This window comes from Sarcophilus harrisii, chromosome 5 (genome assembly GCF_902635505.1).
Source record: "Sarcophilus harrisii chromosome 5, mSarHar1.11, whole genome shotgun sequence".
Taxonomy (NCBI): domain Eukaryota; kingdom Metazoa; phylum Chordata; class Mammalia; order Dasyuromorphia; family Dasyuridae; genus Sarcophilus; species Sarcophilus harrisii.
This window is the reverse complement of record NC_045430.1, coordinates 278,725,610-278,750,289: the sequence shown is the minus strand read 5'-3', so window position 1 is coordinate 278,750,289 and position 24,680 is coordinate 278,725,610. Positions and strand designations below refer to the sequence as shown.

The 24,680-nt window shown below is 40.6% G+C and overlaps 1 protein-coding gene across 8 annotated transcripts in view; it reads left to right on the top strand.

Moving 5' to 3' along the window:
* Positions 1-24,680, top strand: part of HDAC9 (histone deacetylase 9) — a 673,520-nt gene that overhangs the window by 428,439 nt on the left and 220,401 nt on the right. For all 8 annotated transcript variants that reach the window (XM_031940668.1, XM_031940665.1, XM_031940669.1 and 5 more), the window contains one exon: positions 451-500. In XM_031940668.1, the coding sequence (XP_031796528.1) occupies positions 451-500 (50 nt within the window). The remainder of the gene's footprint in view (positions 1-450; positions 501-24,680) is intronic.

Sequence of the window (24,680 nt, the reverse complement as noted above, 5' to 3'; positions counted from 1 at the left end):
AAAACTTGAGATTCCCAAATTGGATGCGTGGATAATTTTTAAATCATGTAAAGTGTACTTCGTATAGACAAGTAGGAGGCAGAAATTCTATGTCTCTACCCTCTCAGATGCTCATGCTCTAGAGTACCTGCATGAATAATAAGCTATCATGTGCAATTCTAAAAAATGATACTCAAGCAAACAAGAGCTGATAGAGCTCTGGATGTTGTGAGGAAGGGGAGTTCACATCCTTCTGACACGGCCTAGCTACTGACTAACTGATTTAACCTGTCGAAGCCCTGGTTTCCTCATCGGCAAAAATGAGGACCTTGGACTCTGTGATCCCTTCCAGCTCTCAGTCTGTGATTCCAGCTTGTCAGAATTTAACTTGGATACCACGTGCCCAAAGGAAATCCTGCACTGACATTTATGGTTTGTGTTCACTGCTTTTCTTTCTCTTTTCTTCCTTAGGGCCCACATCTCAGAAGGCCTTCTCCTTGCTGCCTTGTGGTGGACTTGGGGTAAGGATGAGTTTTTGTGCTTGAAGCTCACAAGATCCACAGCTTCCCCCTGTTCCCTTCTACCCCTAATCCTCATCCCATAGCTTCCATTGCTGCATAGGCTTTGGCTCCTTCTTAGTGAAATCTCCTCTGGACCCTTAAGAACATCAGAAGAAAGTTAAATACAATTTGGCCACTGAATTCACTTTTCAAAGAATAAAAATCAAAAGGGCTCAGCCCATTATATTCCACATGAAAATGGCCTGAGCTTCACAGATTTATGTTGCATGATGAAAACACTGCTTGAGAGCTCCTGGGGCCATTTTGTGGTCTTCAACCTAAATAATTAATGTAGACTTTTTGACCTGGGATATTTATACCACATCTTAAGGACACATTTGTTTTGATATCATGTATAAACAAGGATTTCTCAAAGTCTCTATGTTCTTAGATCATATTTAAAGTACTTCAATAAACTAATTAGAAAGAGAAGAAAGAGGTTACTACTTGAGAACTAAGAAATAATACTTAAAATAAATGCTGGGTGATCTGTATTTTCATTTCATTCTCTTCCTTTTAATGAAGGTCATGTGGACAAGGAGAGAGATCTTTTTCCTCTCCTTGACTCCACATATTTTTGTGCTTCTTGACTTTCTGATTGATACTCAGCTAATGCCAACATGGAATGGGACCAATGAAACTTCGGTGTTGAAGGGTATCTATAGATGATCAAGTTGGGGATGTTTCCATGGTTTTTGTCTTCAAAAAAATACGGTTAGCCACAATAATATCCTCTGAAGCCTAAATTCCAATTTTCAAAGTTAAAACTAAGAGTTCATAGGGCTTTGTTCTGGGACGCTAAATGTAGAGATAGTCTGTGATACTTCAGTAGCATAGACATGAAAGAACTTAGTATCTGGTTGGTGAGATAAAAATGGGAAGCTACCACATAGCGGGTTAGGTTGAGCTTCTCCATCATTTCTCCTCCTCCCCCTATTTAAACAACCAAAATGAATCAAAGATCTGAAAATGACTTCATACAGCTTGTCCTTGTCTCAAAAATCTCTGAACTCTTGCTCTATTAGTATGGCCTAAGAAGGAATTCACCAATAGACATACTTTCTTGCTGTACCAATCCCAGAACGCTTTCCATACATGGTAATGCTAGCTTATTAGGACAGAATAGCACATACTCTGAGACTAATGAAAATGTGTGCTCAATACAACTAAGAATAATCTCTGGGGGAGGGATCTGTTTCATTGGTTTCTGCTCTGACTTTTTGTCTTTGAAATAGTCATATTAAGGGAACTCAAATTCTGTTTAATCAACATTTTCTAAGCAGCTACTACATACAAAACATTGTGTCAAGTTCTTTGGGTACAAAAATACAAATCAAATTGTCTTTTCCTTATAGATCCCCTTTTCTCTTAGAAATAGAGGGTGACAGGGGAGATTTATCTCTAGGATTGTGACCTTAGAGAGAACAGGACTGAAGAAGCCTTTGTATGGCAGGTGCCATCAGAGCTGGACTTTCAAGGAATCTAAGGACGTTGAGAGACAGGGATGGAAGGGATATCTTTGCAGGAAACGATTGGCTTATGAGGATTCTAAGTTGAACAAAACTGAGCCCACCAACAGAGTAGACCAGTTTTAAACTCACTGGTCTGGGGACTTTCTTTTGAAAGATACAGGAAATATGATGGTAATCTTGAAGAAACCCAACTTGGTCTGGTCCTTTAAAGCTCCCCAAGAAGTAAATAAACATTCTAGGGAATCTGTGAGACCCTATAGAACTTTGGGATACTCAGAGACTTTCTGAAGAACCCATCTTTCTTGCACATGCCTCTAAATTTACTCTCTTAAGACAGACTGTATCATAATATATATATATATATATATATATATATATATATATATATATATATATCTCCATGTACAGTAGGCTCAGCAATACTGTTGCAGACCTTGGCAATCCAGAGCTCCTCTAAGGAGCAGAGATACACATGGGATGGTGCCCTCAGGGAAGATAGTGCCTACTGCCATAGCTCTCTGACTCCAAACTCCCTGGGATTTGCTTATTGCCAATCTAAAAAGCTTTAAGACTTTAGATGCTCCTTGAGGAGTTTCCCAGATATTATAATCAGTATCAGTTTCTTAAAATTCTGATTTTACACACACACACACACACACACACACACACACACATATACAACACAGATACGTATATAGATCTTATATCTTTGTTTATTTATCTATCAGATCTATCAGAGACCTTATCCTTGTAGCATTATTTGCCATTGAAATCCCAACACCAAATCTGGCACCTAGTAGATGCTTAATAGATATTGTTGATTAGTTGCTTGACAAGCCATTATTAGGATGAAAGGAAGGATGTTTAACTAGAAAAGAAGAGAATTGAGGAAGGGTAGGATTCTTGTCTTCCAGTCTTTAGAAGGCTATTGCCTTGTTTGGTTTTTATTGCCTTGTTTTGTTTGGTCACAGAGGGCAGGACCAGAAAGAATGGGTGAAAATTACAAAGAGGTAGATTGAGGTCTGATGTCAAGAAATGATCATTTCAGTAGGCTTGTGATGGAAAGAGCCATCCCCACCCAGAGAAAGAACTATGGAGACCGAATGTGGATCAAAGTAGTGTTTTTATAATTTTTTTGTTGTTGTTTGTTTGCTTGTTGTTTGTTCTTTCTTGCATTTTTTCCCCTTTTGATCTGATTTTTCTTGCACAGCATGGCAAATATGGAAACATGTTTAGAGGAATCGTACATGTTTAACCTACATCAGATTGCTCGCTGCCTTGGGGAGGGAGAAAGTGAAGGAAGGGAGAAAAATCCAAACCACAAGGTTTTGCAAAGATAAATGTTGAAAACTATCTTTGCATGTATTTGGAAAAAATGAAATACTGTTGGGGGAAAAAAAGAAATTAAATGCTCTCTAGCAACAAGAACCATCCTTAAGTGGAATAGCTATTTTAAAGAATGGTGGACTCATCTCATCCTTAAGGGCTGAAAGTGGAAATTGGAAGGCCCACATAAAGGCTGAGCACTTTTTTATGTTTCAGAGAAGATTCTTTGCCATTCTTCCTGGGCTTTGAGTGGGACAAGTTGGCCCTGGAGATAACTTGGGAAATTCTTTTCATTCTGTAATTCTGGGAAATAGAAAGACCTCCTTTCTCATTGCCTCTTTCAGAGGTGCAGGTCACAGCTGCATTTGACTGAAAAGGAAAAGACTTTGTGGGCTCTCAAGTCTCTTCTTGTGGCTGAGATATGAGTCAAGACCACCAAGTCCCTGAATAGTTCATGTGTGAGTGTCCAGGCTTACATGTTATTCTGGGGCAATGTCTTAGAAAGCATTTCAGAGGCCTTTTAGTCCATGTATCCCCCTGATATTATAAAGAAGGAAAGAGAAGCTCAGGAACCTGAAACAGTTTGCCTAAGCACACAAGGATGGTAGGTCTTGTAAATGAGATTTGAACCCAGGCCATCCAGCTCCTAATCCATGGGCCTCTGTAACATCCCCTTTTCGGGAGTCTAGATAACAAAGGGAAAGAGGAAACAAACGCTCGTCCAGAAAAGCCTCGGCTCCGACTGTACCAAGTGTCTCCCCAAAATAGCGTGTGCTCCCCTGCCCATCTGACCTGCCGCTGTGTGAAGAAATCTTGAAATCATTTCTCAGCCTCGTTTTCCCCCTTTCCTTGATAGGCCCAAAAAAACCGCAAGAGCAGGGACGAGCAGGCTTTTATGATAATGTCGTCATCAGCTCCTAACTTCAAAAGCTTCTGCGGCTTTTGAGTTGTCATTTATAACTTGGAACTGAATCGACCCATAATTCCCCTGATACACTTAGAGAAATTGATAACAGACCCCAGGCTTCTTTTATAGCTCCGAGGAGGCCGCTCCAATCACATCACTATTGGCAGGCAATATTATTTTTTGACATGGTTGTAAAAGTATAAAGGGGCTTATGGCATTTGTTTAGATGAGGAATGGGCTCTCAAGCTGTGCAGGGGTTTATGGGATCCGATTAGGGAGCAGCCCAGGGAATATGGTGTTTGCAAACAGGATATGATTTTATATAAGTTTGGGTTTCAGGCCCTCTTCCCCAGGGACGACCCTGCCGACAGCGGAGAATTCCGCTTTTATCATTCAGCAGGCGGGCTTCCAGTGCCAAGAGGCCAAAAAATAAGCTGGGTCCACGGGCAGTGTCAGCCCTCCAAAGGAAAAGAGAAGAGAGAGTGATTCCCTGTGTGTAATCCGAAGCAGGGCTGGGCTGCCCACATGCCCAGGATGTGCCAAGGGGCCTGCAGAGCCTGGGGTTTCAGTCACAGCGCGCCCGCCATCAGGATGTAGGCCCGGGCCAGATGCTCAATAACCACATCTCTTTCCCCCCACATTCCATTTGAGTACACCTAGACTTGACACTTTATGGTAATGATCTGACATCATTTGTGTTGGGGATCGGGAGCCAAAGAGAATCTGGGGTTCATTTTCAGTGGAACTGGAGCTCCTTTAAAAAAATGGAGAGTATGGTGTGGCTGGAAGAGATACTATCCAGATAGACTTTGAGAGTGACTTGGATAGGGGTGGAGAGGCAGAAAGGTGAAGGGAGACTCATAAGTGGCCCCAAGGTTGAGGGCCAGGATAGGGGCTGTTGCACAAAGAAACATTCCATTTATCTACTCTTATTTGTTTTCCTCTTCCTTTTACACTTGATTTACTATTGTGAGATATACTTTGATTGAACTCTGATCTACATTGATCCTGATACAAATTCTAATCTGTCCACACTTTCTCATATTGGGCATCTCTTGTCTGTATCCTTCCATAAAGCCTCCATGGTAGGGGTTTGAGAAAAGGGAGGAAGATCTGCCCCAAATAGCCTTTCTCTAGTTTTTGTGCATCCAACATCCTGCACATTTCTGTTTTGATAGCATTTTGTGGCCCTCAAACTACCACCATTGTCACTGGAGTCACAGTTATCTCGACGGGCTTTCATATGGCACGGTAAGGTTTGCCACACATTTTATAAATACTATTTCATTTTAACCTTCATGCACCAATCTTGTATCCTGCTTGGGACCCTCAATGATAATTAAGTAGATGCATGATAAAGTAGGAGTCAGGGAACCTGATTTCAAATACTATCTGTGATTCTTTCTGCCCATATAAACTCCTACAAGTCACTAAAACGATCTGCCTTGAAATTTTTAACTGGAAAATATAGAGTAATTCTGTGGCCTCAGTGGTCCTTTGTGACCCTTTCCACCTCTGCACCCTGAGATCCTGTTGTCTTCAGAGACAGTGCTTATGTGCCAGGACTTCTAGTTATACAAGAGAGGAAAATTATGACTAAAAAGATGGCCTATTATTTGTATTTTAGAGTTACAATATAATACAATACAATAATATACAATATTTGTATATTAGGGAGCAGTTTGGCGGCACTAAAAACTAAAAAAAACAGGATTTTCTGGCCTATTCTCTGCCTTCAGCCTCATTGTTCAGCAGAAGTCTGCTATGATGGATCAGCTCTATTGATCCATCCAATTTAGCCTGAATAAAAGATGCTCTTCATCTCCTTGGTCTTTCCTATGTTGGTCATGGGCCAACTTCATTGGAATGATCACGAGTGGGATTTGGGTGCCTGCAGTCCTCTGGAGCTCGGGGTGATGAAGGCCAGGATAGCATCTCTAGACATCCTCCATGGGACATCCCACTTCATCCTGAACACTACTCTGAATATACTGCCTAACCCTGTCAAATACCTTTGGAGAGCATCTCTGTCCCTCGTTCATGACTTTCTTGATACTGATAAAATGGACTCCAAATGTATACATTTAAAAGCATAGAATCTTAGGTTAGAGAGGACTTTGGATGGGATTCAGTCTCGAATGTCTCCAAATTCCCTTGTAGTTATTCACTCTGTCTTTGGTTGCCTATAATGATGGAGAATTCATCAAGTCACAAAGCAATTCATTGCATATTATGACCACTTTAATTGGTAGAAGCTCTTAATTACATGGTACTGAAATCTGTATCCTTTTAATTTCTCCCCTTTTATAGTAATCCTACTTTCTCTTCCACATCTCATTCAAAAGAACCCTCACAGCTTAAATGGGCAAGCATATAATCCTTTTACTAAAACCATCCACTAATACCCTAAGGTGAAACAAGTTCTTAAAGCAATTAACAACAGTTCAGACCCGGAAAGCTGCCAAGAAGCAGGTTGAGTATCTGGCAAGGAGGTTCCCTAGGAATCAAGAGCTCTCCACCAATAACCTAAAATAACTTTTATATTATTTTTGCTCAAAGTGCCCACATCTGGATCCTAGATCAATCTACCTGGGTGCAAAGTTGATCCAAATTGCCCAGATGTGTCCTACAATTTCTTTGTTCACAATAGTTTTGACATGTTTCTGTGTGTGTGTGTGTGTGTGTATGTGTGTGTGTATATGACTGACTTCCCATCTCCCCACTTCTACCAGTCTTAATCACTTGACCCCATGATAGTCTATAATATATCTAAAGACAGCTCTAGTGCTTCCTATTATTTTTTCTTCAGGCTAAATGACTCTAATACAAGACTATTGTAGTTGGAGACACAAAAGATATAGATCAAAATCCTGTAAACTTGGAGTTCTGTGCAAAATATTTAGGACAAACAATAATTTTGATGATGGCTTTATTTGTGATAATAATGTTCTTATGTGTTTTCTCCTGTTGCTGTTTCATTGACTCAGAAAGTCTCACGCTCAGTTTTCCTACCTTTATTTAATTCTCTGTCAGTTGGCCATAATATTTGAACCATCCAGACATGTTTCTTTGTATTTTTAAAGAAAGATATTACTCCTGGAAAATGTATGAAGGTTATGGGTCTTAAAAAGTAAACCAGTAACTGTTGCCGTAATTCCTGTGTCATAAATATATTTTAAGAATCATCCAAGTCCAGAGTGAAATATAATCACCAAATCCCAAAGTAAAATGGCTTAAAATGCAAAAAAAATATAAATGTCAAGAAATTATTTGGAGGGCAGGGTAGGGGTTGTGATCAATTCACATTTTTCTTTCATTCTTTGCATGTGACTGTTTTTGCTTCATTGCTTTCTTTTGAATTTGTATCTTCAGCTTCACTGCCATTACAGCAACCTTCTGTGGTCAGGTTATTATTTTGGTTCTTTATACAATTTTCTAGGCTATTTATTGACTTATATGTCAAAGCTGTCCTAGAAAGGCTTCACATTCCTGTATTCAGGCTGATGCCTGGTTTCATTGATAGTGGAAAGAATGTTAATTTTAATATTTAATGATAAAGAGAAGTTTTCTGGCATAAGAGTAGGGATCCTTAGAAAACAAATGAAGAGCTTCAGTTCCCCTTGTGTGGCCTGCCACACAAGACCTAATAACTGGATGGAGTCATTGCTGATTCTTCTTGAGTATGGTATAAAATTTTAGAAGACAGAAAATTAGCAATAAGACCAATGGCAGTAGGAGGAAAAGGCTTCTGTTTCTATTTTTTAAAAGGATTCTTAAAAACAGGATAATGCAAATATTAAGTATTAAAGATTGGGCAAAGGTAAATTTTAGTTATAGTGCATTCTCTGGAGCGACTTTCCCTCATTCACATTGGCAGGTTCTGTACTCAGTAGGTGGCTACTATATCTTCTTTCAGAGTTCTGGGAGAGCTTGAGAAATTGGGACAGATTCTTTCAAAAAAGCTTATGAGCCCCCATCAGTGTATTTCCTACCATTATTATTAGTTTATGTCAAACAGCCAAATTGAGTTGGATTTTATAGGCAAGTTAAATTATATTATACAATTTATATATTATGTGATTATATAATTTATATTAACTATATTTTGATGGAATAGTCAGTACAAATAATATATCTTCCCCAAAAGTTCAGTGATAAAATCTCCCATTAGTTATGGGGAAAAGAGTTCAGGATAAAATTGGGCTCAAGCTAGAGATCATATGTGGCAAAGGAATAATAACTCTCTCATTCTTGGTTTTTGAAAGGCTTTTTCTCCTCATTGTGGGAGTTTTGTTACTCAAAATCCCACTTAAATATACTGTAGTATCTTTTGGGCTCACAGAAACTTAAAGCTGCCCCGTTTCAGAAAGTCTTTTTTTGGAATCGATTATTAATTCATATACTATAGTAATTGTTCTGGAAACAAGGCTGGGACTAGTATACCCTTATAAAGTCCCAAATGTCTTAAAATTTTGGAGTTCAAAGGTTCCTCCTATGGTCAAGGAAAAATGATTAGACTTAGGCTGAGGTTCTTTATCTAGCTAGCCCTTCTCTTCTCTCTCCTCCCCCTCTCTTTTCCCTCATCCCACCCCCCAGCAATCCCTTCCCAGGCTCTTGGCTAGAAGTTTTCCCACAGTTAAACTGCAAGATGGCCAAATTCCCGATTTCTAATTCCTAGCTTTCTGGTTTTATACAAGCCCCGTAGGATGTGGACAAGTCCCTTGACCCAGGCACTTGATGGATTGATGCAAAGGTATGTCCAACGTGTCACACACAGTTTACACCTAAGACAGATTGATCAAACTGAGATGGAATCTTATCTAATAAAGGTATCAGGCCTAAATGGGGTGTGGTGATTGATTAATCAACTAAACCAACCTTCACCATTGCACAGCAATGAAATCCATTGGTTTATTCAAGCCTGTAACGAAACTTGTCAGAAGAAATCCAGATGAGGCTCTAATATCCAGGTATCTTTATTAGACCATAAAACATGCCAGGGGAATTGCAGGAGGTGATTTTTTTTTCTTCCAGGGATTCTGGTAGTTTTATCCCCATTGAGGGAATATTGCACTTGAATAAATATATTCATATACTAAGAGACAGAATTGCTCTGGAATTACAGAAACTCCCAAATAGAGATGGAATGATCCAATACCACCTCGTACCATGCTGTATGCATGTTAAAAAAATATGCAAGAGAGGAAGTCATCAATTCAGTGACCCAGAATCTGGCCTGATTTTAACTTTATTGACAAACTATAAATTAATCTTAGATATATGGTTTATTCATACTATCTAATATGAAAAGTGGATAAACTTATTAATTTGCTCAACTTTATAAAAGAAGTAATTCTGAGAAAAGGAAAATATTTTATAGATTGAACGTTTTTGTTTGTTTGTTTGTTCTTAAGGCAAGGAAATTGTAAGAATTGGTGTTTATAACAAGAGATTTATTTTACTTTGTCCCATGTATACTAATAGTTGTGTGACTACAAATTACAATTTCTTGCTCCTCAATTTCCTTACCATTAAATTAGAAAAAAATAACATCTGCTGTATGTATCTTGGGAGTGAGACAATGAAGTGAATAGAGTGCTGAGCCTGGAGTTAAAAAGACGTGAGATCAAGGATGGCCCCAGACACTTACTAGCTGTGTACCCTTATTTGCCTCAGTTTCCTCATCTGGAAAATGAGATGGAGATGAAAAATGGCAAACCACTCCAGTATCTTTGCCAAGAAAAATCCAAATAGAGTCACAAAGAGTGATTTAAAAGACTGAATACAAGGACTCCAATGTGTTCTTCTCACATGATTATTGGGAAGGTCAAGTGAGATAATATGCATAAAGTCTTAGGTAAATGTCTGTTGTCTTCATCATTATCATTTTTTCTTCAACTTCTCTTTGTCTCTTTCTCCTCCTTCTCCTTCCTCCTCCTCTTCCTTCTGCCTAAGATTATATTGAGAAATCCCTACAAGAACCAAGTTCTGATCTTCTTATCTCTACTCACATATCAAATCACCTTGTCCAACAACCCAAAGGTCCATTAGAGCCTTTTTTGCAGATCTGGGTTCCAGCCCCCTAATTTTGTCTCTTTGCTAACAATCTATCCTCCACACTTCTCAGGTGCAGTCCCGAGGGTGTCACTCCAGTGTTCATAAATTTATAGTAGTTTCCTATGGCTTTTAGGATAATTTTAAAAATAAAAAGAGCTTTTGAAAGTCTTTCTCAATCTGAGTCCAGCCTGCCTTTCCAGGATTGTTTTATGCTACTCACTTTCATGAACTTGAATTTCCAGTCAGCCTGGACTACGAGCTTTCCCCTGAAAACTAAAATCGAGTTCCTTTTTCCCACACCTTCTGGCAGGCTATGCTCCACTCATGGAATGCATTCCTCACATCCAACTCGTGGCACCTTTAACATGAAATAAATCTGCGAGCTGGGAAGGACTTCTGAGATCAGCGAGCTGAACCCTCTCATTAGACTTTGAAATATTAGGGGACTTGCCCAAGGTCATACAGCAGAGCCAAAATTTAAATCAGATCCTTTCTCCAAACCCTGCATTCTTTTCCTTGAACCACATTACTCCTCGATTGTCACGTTGTGTGTTTGTTTTATGTCCTAGTACAGGGCAGCAGATATTCCATTTTTGTTGTGATCATAGCACCTGGAGGGCAGTTCCCAGCATCCAGTATATGTTTCCTTTGTGTTTGCTGGACAATCCCATGGAAATGGAATTAGTGAACAGGACAGAGATCCAAGCCCAGCTTCTCTTGATTGCAAGCCCAGGCTCCTGCTTCCATTCAAGCACAGTCTCCCCAGTTTGAACCAATTTTAAAACCAAAGTTCATTTCCAAACTTGGGATTAGCAGGAGCTGCTGATTCTTCGCTGTGCTCCTTTTTCTTTTGTCATTGTCCACAAGGCAGGGCGGATTTCACCCAAATTCAGCTCCCCTCTTGTGGCAGGCTTCGGTGGGCACTCCTCATGTTCATTTCTAAATGAGTCCTGATTTAGAATACTCTCTGCTTCCCCATCGTGGTTGGAATCGACTTTTCTTAGCTTTTGAGATTTGGTTCAAATGTGGCCGCCAAGATCAGCATGTGGAGGATGGAGATGGAGCGCGCTGTCGACTTCTGGACAATAACGGAATCGCTACAGGGTGTTCTTTCCTGGGGCCAATTCCACAGAAATATCAGGTTGCCCTGAACTCAGAGAGCTTGCTAGAAAAGAATCTGATGGAAGGCAGGGAATTCCTTCTGAGTCAGAAGGAAATGTTTCAGTAACTCAGAGAGCCTCCTCATGTGTAGTTAGGATCTCCCTGTAGCTTTTGAGAAGGATACAACGCGGGAGAAACAGAGCTCCCTTGTCTCATGCCTTGGAGAAATCCATGGGATCCTAACACCAGAGGGAGAGAAGAAGGCTGTGGAAATAGGGACATCGAATCTGCTTCTGCCCGCACCCGGGTTCGCCGTTCTTACTGCTGGGACAGGCTCGCTACAGATCCTCTGGCACCATTAGTATTGAACCCAATAGGGTGTGTCAGGAACAGATCTCGTGGAAGAAAAAACTTGGTTCAGAAAACTGCATATGGAAAACGGCTTTGCAATTCTCTCGATTTAAAAAATGTGACAACTTCAACACACACTCAAACAAGTTGAATAGCCTACGTGTGTGTCTACATCTGTATTCATATCTATATTTTGTTACTCAGTGACCCCATTTGGGTTTTCTTAGCAAAGATTCTGGATACTTTGCCATTTCTTCTCCAGTTCATTTTTCAAGTGAGGAAACTGAGGCAAACAGGTTAAGTGACTTGCCCAGGGCCACAGGAAAATGAATTTTCTTAATTCTAGGCCCAGTGCTCCATCCACAGGGATACCAAGCTTTATAATCCATACACACATGCACATATATATATATATATATATATATACATGTATGTATATGTTTATATATATTTATTTAGTTTATGATTTATATCGCATATATACATATGTTTATACACATATATACTTATATACACACATATATATATACTTTATAATACATATATATATAATGTATATATCTATATATCTACTTACATAGTTCATAATATACATGGTATATAATATATATACAATATATATGCCACATATTATATATGTATACATATACATATATACACATATACATATACATTTACACATACACACACTTTAGAGTATGAATGCTCCAAGGTGCAGGAAGAAGCTTTTTGGCTTCTCCATTTTCCTAGCCTCCTTTTCTACCTCCTCTGTTAGGATCCCAGTGGTCCCATGGATTTCTTCCAGACATGAGACAACAGACCTTGGTTTCTCCATGTAGGAATCATTGTATCTTCCTCAAAGGCTACACAAATACGCACACATACATGCATAGATACATCTATATGTTCTACCCATTTCTCTGATTTGAAGTTCAGTCTTATGCTAGAACACCAGGAAAGCATGATGTAGTCAGTCATGGGTTGGAAGAACTGAAATGCCGCTGAGAAGAATGGCCCCATTTCATTTGGAAAGTCATCATGAAACACTGAAGGAAATGGGTCCCAGAAAAGCTCCCAAGGTCTATGAGGCAGGCAGATGGCTCTGCCAGGAGGAGGAAGCCTTTTGTTAATGTGAGCTGTCTAGGAGGGGGTAGTGAGGACAAGACTCCACTGGGAGATTTCATAGTGTCTCCAAAGTGATTGCAGGTGAGAGATTGCAGATTGCCAAGAATGTTAGTGGGGTGACCATCGGCCAGGATTCTAGATTTGTGGAGCTCCAGAAGGAGTCAGAACCCCAGTCTGTTAGAAGTCAGGGTCCCTTCTGGTTTTCTCTTCCCAGTATTCTGTAGTGCTTTCAGTATCTCTGGACTTCTTTTCTCTTTAAATATCTTGAGACTTGTTCCCTTAGGGATTTACGGTGACAAAGGATGGACCAGCAGTCATGCTCTCTCCTTTGTTCAGAAGTGGAGGGAAGCTGTAGTTGACAGCCCACTCCTTAGAGATGCCTCGTAGTTTTGTATACCCACACCTTAACATTGTAATCATGGTCAGATGGAAAAGAAATGGAACCTCTCTAAAGGAAATCCGAGATTGTAGGTCTAAGTCAGGCTACGATGGACAGTCAGTGGCCAGGCTTCCATAGGGACAGAGGCAGGCTCTGCTTCTTCTCCAGCTGCAGAGGCTGTGGGCCAGGCCTTGGGCAGCTGCCCTCCTGCCACAGACTCACCCCTTCTGGATTCTCCTCTTTACTGGCAGCTGCAGCTACATGCCCCGTGACATCCCTCATCAGTGATCTTTAGTAAATGCACTGTCCCCATCAGCTCATAAGTTATAAAAATGATCCAGAGAAATGTTTGTTCTGTTGACACAGCTAATGCTGGAGACACTGAAAATGTGCTTTGTACAGCCCAGGGACTTACAGGGATTTGTCAACTAACCTATATGCATTCCCATGTAGTCCATAGTCACTCAAAGAACCTGAGAGGCCCTCTTGTTAGGCTTCCCACTTTTACTGACCTATTGCTCAGTCCTCCTCAGCTTGAAGTGAAGCCATATGCTACCATCGAAATGCTTTCCAGCAATTTTGACATTGAACTTGGCAGCCACTGAGTGAGCTGGGTACTTTGTCTTTCCCCCCAGCCAGCTCCCTTAGAGCAGTGTGCTCGGTCCCAGGGCCCCATAAAGGACACTGTCACCCAGTCCATCAGCAGAGTGAGTAGATCAGGTGCCACAACTAATCTTTCTTGTATAGATTTGGTCCAGAAATTTATAACCGGAAAGAATGGTGCCATGTCAGGAGCCCTCACAAGGCCTGACCACGGAGAAGTGATTGAATATAGTTAATCTCAGTTTCTTTATCTGTAACATGAAGAGATTGGACTCATTTTCATGCAGAATAAACGGTTGTAATCTGAAGAAAGAAAGTATTAGCTACTGAATGGGAGGAAAGGTGGGAACCAGGAAAGGCCTTCTGCAGAAGATGGGATTTTAGATAATCAATATATTAAAAAGTTATTAAGCACAAAATTTCTGCTAAGCATGACTGAAAAAAAAAAGCTGTGACATGGACATCAGTTTAGGGTTAATATTGAGAGTAGACCACTCAGTAACACAGTGGGTAAAATACTGGGCCTGGAGGCAGGTTCTTCTTCCTGAGTTTAAATCTAGCCTCAGATACTAAGTAGTTGTGTGACTCTGGGCAGGTCACTTCACCCTTTTTGCCTCAGTTTCCTTATTTGTTGAAAGAGTTGCAGAAGCAAATGGCAAACCTTTCCAGTATTTTTTGTCACGAAAACCCCACATGGATTCACAAAGAGTCAGAGAAGACTGAAAAAAATGACTGAACAAGAAATGGAAGTAAGCATCTTTTACAAGTGTGTGACTTCAATATTTCCTCCCAGAGGAAAGGAAAGGAAACTTCTCTGCTTCAACCAATCAAGCATGTGTTTGTTAAGGACCTATTATGTGCCACATGTGGTACTGGGAGCTGGAAAAGACAAAATGAAAATAGCCCCTGTCTTCAAGTAGCTTCCATCTCTTCTGAGAGAAACAACTCCTATATAAATAAATATAAAAGTATTCAAAGTAATTTCAGAGCAAGGATGCTCACAAGACCGCATATGACTTGAAGTTGGGCTTTTCAGGAAGCTAGGATTCTAAGACATGCAAGTGACAGGAGACTGCGTTCTTAGCATGGGGAACCCCCTTTGCCAAGGTGTGGAGATGGGGAATGAAGCTCCATGGGTGAAGCAAAAGCAAAAGGCCAATTTTGTCAGACCAGAAAGTACATGGAGGCGAGTAACATGTGATTAGTCTGGAAAAGCAGTCTGGGTGTAGGCTGGGAAGTACAAAACAGAGGAGCTTATGGGATGGTATAATTATGCCATCTCTGTGCTGACTAGCTTTTGAATAAAGGTTCTGAAGACCATGAAAATAAACACTGGTATTGGTTCTGACTGAGTCCTGGTCTGATTTCCAAGGGGCCAAGAAAAGATGCAGCTGAGAGCTATAGAGCAGAAGCTTATTAGACCCTCGCCTTTCTCTTCCTCCTCCTCTTAGTTGTACACACAGTGCATAATAAGTGCTCCTCACAAAGTAGGTACTTAACAAAAGTTTGGAAAAGGAAGAAGTAACCCTCACCCCATCTTTGCCAAGAAAAACCCAAAGTCAGACATGACTGAAAATGCTTGAACAACAGTAAACAGACAAGGGCTTATCAATTGATTAATCGAGCTAAGATATGTTCAGGATCTGAGGCTGGATCTCGTCTCTCCTTCCTCTGGGACTTCTGCTCAACCACCAAATCAAATGCTGAAAATCGCCTTCTTCCTGCAGACAGCTGAACAAACTCCTCTCTCCTGGAAGTCACGAGACGAGTTGCTGTCTCTGACTCTCAGTGACCTTGGACATGGCACTTAACTTTTTACATCTTATTTTAGCCATCTTTAAAATGAAAGGGTTCAAGCAGAACGTTCCTAGACATCCTTTTCCTCCTAACATGAGTCTCCGACCTGGTTGGATTCCACTTGAATGAGACATCAGGATGGTGCTCTGTCCTCTCAGTATAGAGAAAAGCAATTATGGTGGTTTGCATAGTTGGCTAGGACGACATTTGGCCAGCAGCAAGATTTTTATATAATACTTGGAAGCCTGCTCGATAAGGGAGAAGTTTGGAAAGACCTAAAGCAGAATGATCCAGGTTTTCTTAATATTAAAACTCAAAAAGTTCCTCTGATATTTTAGTATTTTTTTTTTAGGAAAAAAAATCCAGGCTAGCAAATAAAATGATATATGGAGATATTCTGCAGTTCAGAACAAGTTCCTTGTGGGTAAGACAGACTTTTCAAAAAAAATTATTTTACAAAATCCTAGAATCAGAAAAACAAACAAACAAACCCAGGAGACAGCTTGTGAGGCAGCAGGGCGTGGTACACGAAATAGTGGACTTGGCGTCAGGAGTAACCTGGCTTAAAATTCTGCTTCTGACACTCATTGAGTGTGTGAGTCATTATCCTCTGGGCCCTCATTTTTTCTCATCTGTGAAGTGGACATTAAGCTTGTTTTGCATGTTTAAGTGTTGGGATCATTGAGTTAGTTGATCAATTGGAATATTTCATATGATGGTCATGTCCTGAGCCGTGTCTGGATCGTTCACTAGGTATGAATCCCTTTGCCCTGTATGTAATTTGCAGGAATATGTTGTTGTTCTTATTATTGTTTTTATTATAGCTTTTTATTGACAAAACATATGCATGGGTAATTTTTCAACATTGACCCTTGGAAAAACTTTTGTTCCAACTTTTCCTCTCCTCTTCCCCTACACGGCAAGTAGTCCCATACATGTTAAATATATTAAAGTATATATTAAATCCAATATATGTATACATATTTAGACAGTTGTCTTGCTGCACAAGAAAAATCTGATTTAGAAAGAAGATAAAAAATAACCTGGGAAGAAAATCAAAAATACAAGCAAACAACAACAGAAAGAGTGGACATGCTATATTGTAATCCTTACTCATTTCCCAGTGTGCTTTCGCTGGGTGTAACTGGTTTGTTCATCCCTAATCAATTGGAACTGAACTGGATCCTCTCATTGTCAAAGATAGCCACGTCCATCAGAATTGATCCTCATATAGTATTGTTTTTGTCATGTATAATGATCTCCTGGTTCTGCTGGTTTCATTCAGCATCAGTTCCTGTAAGTCTCTCCAAGCCTCTCTGTTTTCATCCTGTTGGTCATTTTTTACAGAACAATAATAAGGAATATTTTTTTGAGTGCTGTTTTGCCCATTAGAATAGGACCATCTTGGAGGCAAGGACCCTGCTTTTTGACCTTTCTTTATCTCTTTAGAATTTAGTATGTAATATGTCATAGGATATGTGATTATTAGATGTTTGTTGACTTAATCCAATAAAATCTGTGTTTGAGGCAACTCCTTCCTGTGACAGCTAAAACCCTGCTTGTATTAGAAGTCCAGACCTGTGATTTCCTGGTGTAGGATACTTCCAGTACAGAAATTCCCTCCAACCAAGCAGATGAGCATGTCTTCTGGAATCTGGTAGCTTGAGAATTTTCTGAAGTAAAATTAAGAGACTTGCTCAGGACAATCCACTTAGTACACATCCAAGGCAAGACTTTAATCTATTTCTTCCTGGTACCAAACATTGAGTTCTATCCACCATACTATCTGCTATTTGCATATGGTAGGTACTTAGTAAAGTATATTGAGTCATTGAATCATTGTATTACCTTTAAATCCTGAGTATTTTTCTGTGGGCTGTAAATTCACTAGATTTAAGCTTCAGGATTTGGAGACCAGGGCTAGAAGTCATTCTCTTTGCTTTAAAATATCTTCACATCCAATTTGGAGACAGGTCACTTAATTCCTAGCATCTGCAGCCTTTGCTTATTTATCCCTCGCAGGTCTGAGTGATTTTAGATGTGAGAGGAGAAGCCGGGTAAAACCCAAGGTTCATTCAGGAAACTGATGGAACTCAATCCATATGTGTCTGCCACCGGGAGCTTTCTGATTGGGCTTGTTCTCCGGCTCCTGCCATTATCACGGATGATTCTGAGTCTTTGATGAGCCGCAGAAGAGAAAGCAGACTGTGGGAAGCTTGCCAAGACTTTGAGAACCTCTCTGCTTTCCCCCTTGGCCCACTGTCCTCCCGAGAAGGAGTGCTCGCTCACCAGTGAGTGATGTGGATGGACATTTGTCTGAACATCCCATAGGGTGTTTTCATATTTTTTCCCTTAAGATACCAACTTTCTGAGCACTCAAAGTGTGCTGGGATATACTCAATCCAAGTCAGTTCAGGAGATAATTAAAAGGGGTCAGTTTGTGGTATGGAGAGTTGGAAAGTCTGGACTTTGTTGGTTACACATGCAGCCGCTGCTCATTTTTAAGAGAATGATGCCGGCCCCCCAAAGTTACACACAGCCTACTTAGGGATTACTGGACTTGAAATTCAGGGGCATAAAATCATCCTTGAAAGTAAAAGCATCTATGAGACATGTTTGGGGTAGAGGACTCTGGATAATCCTCTCAATTCAATTCTATTCCTTTCAGTTTGCCAAGCACTCAAGCACCTATGTGCCCGATTTTGGGCTAGGGGCAAGCAACAAAGATGAGAAAGGAACAGATGAAGATGATCTTCCTCAGAAAATCTGCCCCTTTTCTTAACAGTGTTTTCTTAGCTTTTCTCCCTCTTAACACATTACATTTTATTTACTTAAGAAACCCATATGTCTTCTCCCCTTCAGTAGAATTTAAGCTTCCTGAGGATAATGACAATGCCATTTTTAATCATTATACCTATGAGATAGTTCAGCCCTTTCACCTCAGTGTCCTCATTTGTAAAATAAATTGAAGAAGAAAATAGCAAATCATTCAGATCTCTACCCAGAAAACCCGATGGACAGTATAGTCCACATGATCATGAAGAGTAATGATTAAACAACTGAACACCAGCCACAATCTTTGAGGCAATGTGGTGTAGTGGAAAGAGTGTTGAGGTTAGAGCCAGAGGAAGTGGGTTCAGATTCTAATTATTCCACTTATTATTTGAGTGACTTTGGGAAAGTCATAGCCCCTGGGGCTTCAGTTTATACATCTGGAAAAAGGCAGTTGAATGAAGAAGGTGTGCATTTCAACAGCTGGATGTGGCAAGGGTGAGGATGTTGCAAGCACAAGGTTTATGCAAAAATGTGGAGCCAGGAAAGGGCAGAATTTATTTCTGTCCAATGAAAAAAATTATGTATTTATTTTTCCATAATATTAACTTCAAACCTACCCCTTCATCTTCCTATCTAGAAGATCATCCATTCTTGGAAAGAATGAGGAAAAAAGAAGAAAAACCAGTTCAGTAAAATTCCCAATATTTCAACCAGGTCTGACCATAAATGTGATTTTCTGTGCCCACTTTTATTTTCTTTTTAATTTATGAAATAAAACAAGCATTTGTATAACTCCTCACTCCCTAGTGATGGCTACCAGTAGACAAAAGGAGGTAGATTTTTCTCACATCTTCACTAGAGCAAAATCTTGTTGTTGTTGTTCAGTTGTATCTGCCTCTTCATGACGCTTCCCATAAAAAGGAGGTATAAATTCTAGTTTTTAAATCAATGTTCCTATTATCCCAAAATCTGAAAGAGAGCAATTATGTCTCCAGAGAAAAGAATATAATGAGGGCAAAGATGGAACAGGAGTTTGAAAGAAATATAAAAGGAGTTGGCTCCTTAGCTGAACTTTGAACCGTCCATGGGATTTTCTTGGCAGAGACAATGGAATGGTTTGCCATTTTCCTCTTTTGGGTATTAAAGCAAACAGAGGTTATATGACCAGATTTGAACTCGGGGATTCCTGCCTCCTGGCCCAGCACTCTATCTTCTGAGCCACCTAACTGCCTCAAGTGTAGTCATCACAATTACATAACATGGCACTCGCTGATTTGCAGAAGAAAAGGTCAAACCATTTCATCCCCATGCTTCCCTCTTCTCCACTTGTGAATGTTCCTCTGTGCTTCTTCAATCACACTATTCATCAACCGATACCTATTTATCAAACTTGCATCCCACCAGACAGTCTGCTGGCTGTGGGTGATACAGAGACTGAATTGATATTGCCCTTGCTGGCAAGGAGCTCCCATTCTCTTATATATATATATATATATATATATATATATATATATATATATATATAAATACAATATAAATGTGAGGAAAATCTGGGAAGGAGGAAGATAACATTGGCTGCTGAAGAAGCTCTAGAAAGTTTCCCTAAGGAGGACAGTTCTTGAACGACGCCTTGAAGAAAATAGGAGGTTACAAGACACTGAAGTGAAGAGGGAGACAATGACAGAAATGGGGGGCTGCTCAGTCTGAAGGAGGAGTGGGGGGCAGGAGATTGGTTTGGGAGTAATGGCCTTGTTGAGAGCTGGAAAAGGATAGCCTGAGTGAAATAAGGTTGATCCTGTTTCAGGGGCTTTAGTATTCACTTTCTGATGACACCATTTAAGATATAAAGTGAACAGGGGGGAGATTTGGAAATGGAGTCGAGAATGAGCCAGGGCAAGAGACTCTCTACTCCAGCCTCTTTGCCATCATCCTTTCCTTTTGTCTTGGCTCCATATTGCTCTGGAGTGGTTTGTTCAGCATAACATGTGTTTTCTTAGGGAGAGAGGGTGACAAAATTATTCAGCACAGTGTGTAGAGTATGCACTTGAGCGATATCCAGAATTTCAGGATAATGGTTAATCTGGTGTTCAGCACTGGTCATAGTGGATAGCAGAAGGACCCAAGCAGTTGGCTTGGATTGTACCAGAAGGTGGAGGAGGAAGGTTGTCTTGTTGTTGGTATTTGTGCTCTTACCAAAATCGGTGGATTTATTTACCATGATGCAGTTTTGTGTTTGCTGGTGGTCTGCTTCATAGATAAAGGGAAAATGTAACCCAAGTGTACGTTTGAGCCTTGGAAACATCCTAAGTTTGGGAAGAAGCTTCCCTGATGTGGATAGTATGTCTTTACGTCTATCTTTCTTCTTCCCTTTCCAACATGGATGAAGGTGGGGAAAGGAGTGTGTGTGTGTGTGTGTGTGTGTGTGTGTGTGTGTGTGTGTGTTTGAGTTTTTGTGCCCATTTCCTAGGTATCTAACTGCTTTTTATCAGTGCTAGGTACCATCCTTGTTGAGAACTGGGAAAGGATAGCCTGAGTGAACCTAGGTTGGTTCTGTCTCAGGGGCTTTAGTGTTCACTTTCTGATGATACCATTTAACGTATAAAGTGAAGAGGTGGAGTTTTGGAAATGGAGGCAAGAATGAACCAAGGCAAGAGATTCTCTAGTCCAGCCTCTTTGCCATCATCCTTTCCTTTTGTCTTGGTTCCATATTGCTACTACCTTGATTCAGTATTCCAACAAAGACTGAGTTTATGCTGAAAGAATCTCTTACAGACAGCTTTGATTGTGTTTCCAAGCAAGATAAAACTGAATCCAGAGATTGCAAGCTCCATAATGGCAGGTATCCTCCCCTAGAACTAAGCTCAATGCTTTATACATAAGAGACATTTAATAAATGTGTCATTGAATGAACAGTTATACAATATTGTTGATTGATTCAGCTTCACATGATGAATTCACTGGAAAGACCCTCACTATTTCTAATTTCATTTCATAGTTCCACTTTTTTTTTCATTTTAAATTTCTCCACCAGCCCAAATAGCATCCTTCCTCATGGCTTTTCTGGTTACTAAGGAAGCAAGATTTTTTCCAGGCAACATTCTTTAGAAACTCTAATTAAAGCTGACAACACTCCACACTGTTCTCCCCACAGTCATATTAATAATAGTCTTCTTCATCTTCCACTTAGAGTTTATTCTTTGAATTAGCCTCTGACATTCTCAAACTGAGTCCAATGCTCTTGTCCAACTTTTAAGCTTTCTCAGAAGTTTAATCCTGGCAGTGCCATGCATCAATTCAACTTGCCGTCTCCCAGGTTCTTAGATTTTATCTTAATTTTTTGTCCTTTCCCTCAGACTCTTTCTATAATCCCAAGAATATCTATCCCCGTATTCTTCTCTCTTTTTGACCACCTAAGTTTTCTAACAACCCACATTTACATATCAATTTTAAATTCCTTATCTCATTCAAAAATATTGTCAATTACTATTATTCTGAAAGGGTTATTTTCTTTGAACCCATACAGGTTCCTCTGCAATTTAGAGATCTTTGGAGACTTGATCTTTTCCTCATTTTCCTGATCACTACCATAGGATCATAAGGTTTAGGATGAGAGGGGACCTTAGTGGTCATCATCCAATCACCTCATTTTACACATAAAGAATCTGAAGCCCCAAGTGATCATGTGATTTGTTGAATGGCATATAGCTAATCAAATGTCCAATGCAGGATTTGAGTCAATATCTTCCCTATTCCGAATCCAGGGCCCTATCTCCTTTCCGAAATTGCCACATTTGACTAAATGTTGACATGCAGTTAAAGAGAAGTGATTCAATGGAGTTGCAATCATAGTGACACTTTTCAATTAGGGACAGCCCATTTAAACGGTAGGTTTTCTTGTGCTGCATCTACAGTGAAAGGTGGGAAAGGACCAAAAGGGAAAAAAAAAGCTTAAAAGAAATAGAGCCAGAAGGCTTGGACATATGTCTAAAGGGACATTAAATTCATGAAGGCCAGGGAGGACTCCCACCATGGGTGTTCCCACAGGGAATACGTTCTTGCTCCTTCAGTCAGCCTAGTTCTGGTGATACCTTGTGATAGCGTTGTTATAATTCTGTTCCTAACTCACAGCAGAAAAGGAAACTGTGAAAGCAATGGTTTTGGCAAACAGAAATATCCTGTACTCAACTGCTAGGAATCCCATTCTCATGTTTCAAAAGAGGCAACTGTTTTGTAGGGTGGATCCACTCCTAAGCTGTGGTCACATTTTTTATTCAACCAACAGTCCTGACAGTGAATCACAGCTCCTCCAAGACAGCCTGCCCTTGACATGCTCACTATATAGTAAGGCTCTGTTTGGTCTGTTTTCATCAGCCACTGATCCTCATTGTATGGTTAATCGCTGGCTTTTAATTGGCAGAAACTGCCTGTGAAATTTTGACTCTATTGATACCTAATAATAAAAATACTGTAGGTTATTTTAAAATATAAAACGCATACTCTAGTCTATATCTCCATATTTCAATACTACCATTGCTACTGGAAAAAAAAAAAGTCTTCTAACTCATCGCTTCAAAATTTACATTTAATTACGTTAAATTACACAATTAATGACATTAGCAATTATTCAACAACAACAACAACAAAAACTAGTAGAGTATAAGTTCCTTGAGGTCAGAGACTATGATTCTACACATGGAGGACCAGGACCTGTGTTGTATAAAGTCTAGAAAGTGGATGGATAAGTCAGTCTAATGCCACTAAGATGACCATATGCAAAAATAGTCTTCTGTGGATATCTTGACAATAGAATTAGAAACACCTGGTGTTGACTTGGAGCCATACCTCCTGAGGACTCACCAGATGCATACAATGAAGAAGGAATAATCTTTTTCTGACCAACAAGATGGCTAAATTGCTGCCAACTTGTATTCTTACACCCACTTGCACAGTATAACGTAGTAATGACCTGACAGAAGAATGCCTTATTGCTAGTTGAAAAGTTATTTTGGCAAAGTGAAGGGAGAGACAGAGGGGGAGAGAGAGAGGGGAAAAGAGAGAAAAGGAGAGAGAGAGGGAGAGGAAGAGAGACAGACACAGACAGAGACAGAAATAGAAAAAACAGACAGACAGACAGAGAGACAGAGAGAGAGAGAATCAGAGAGAGGAGGAGGAGAAGGAGGAGGAGGAGGAGAGAGACAGAAACAAAGATTGTGTGTATGTGTGTGTGTGTGTATGTTAAGGCTTAGAGGTACTTTGTTATAATGAATGATCTCAATCATTTAAGTGCCATAGTATTTGGGTCCATTTATGTTTTGTACTTTGAGTTCCTGCATACTGCAATGATTTCTAGAGTGTGATTAATCTAGAGCCATCTCTCATTATAAAGCATTTTTGTTCTCATAAAGACTTCGCAAATCTGAGAAACTGTTATCCTGAGGGCGGGCCCCCACCTTCCCTGTTAGACACCAGAACTCGCCACGTTTGTATCTGGGCACCCTTCCTCAGTGGCCTGCCATTGGCCGCGTCACAAGGTCGTCCTTATCTTGTCTCCCTGATCATTCCCCTCTCCGCCTTTGGCTGCAATGGCCAACAGAGTTCTAGGCTCTTCTCCGTTCCAAGGTTAGGCGGGTGTAAGATGGCTCACAAAAAAGGGTCATTTGAACAGCTCTTTTGCCCAGCCTAATTTACAAGAACTATGGCTACATGCTTTGTTTGGAAAACGTCCTCCGGCATAGGAACGAGGCTGAATTTCAGCAGGCAGCGGCCTGTATTTCCCGTTTCCTGTGAGCCCTGGCACCTGGCAGCTGCCGTCCCGCCGAGGCCCCCTGACAATGCCACGGGCCTGTGTGTCTGCACCCTGCCCCGACCTTGGCAGCGGGCGCTCTCCGAGTCCTCGGGACAGCACATTCCTTTCACTTGGCCGGGATACCTGCAGCAAAATGGCCCCTTCCTCCTGCCCGCGCTACCAGGAGCCTTCCCCCTCTGGTCCCGGCCTTCCCGTAAATCCCCAGCCAGAGACGGGCTTGGATTTCCCCCGTGCCCCTGGCAGGGCCTGTTTTCACGAACAGCCGAGGGCCCTTCCCTTCACCATGTCTTCTTTGGGGGGCCGGTGTCTCGGGGTCCTGTGCGGAGGCCAGAGCCGCCTCGGAGCCGCTCTCTGTGATGGGAAAGCTAAACAGGGAATAGCACCGAGGCATGACTGGAATGTGTTTCCATTGGAGAAGCCAGAGCGGAGAAAAAGTCTGAGC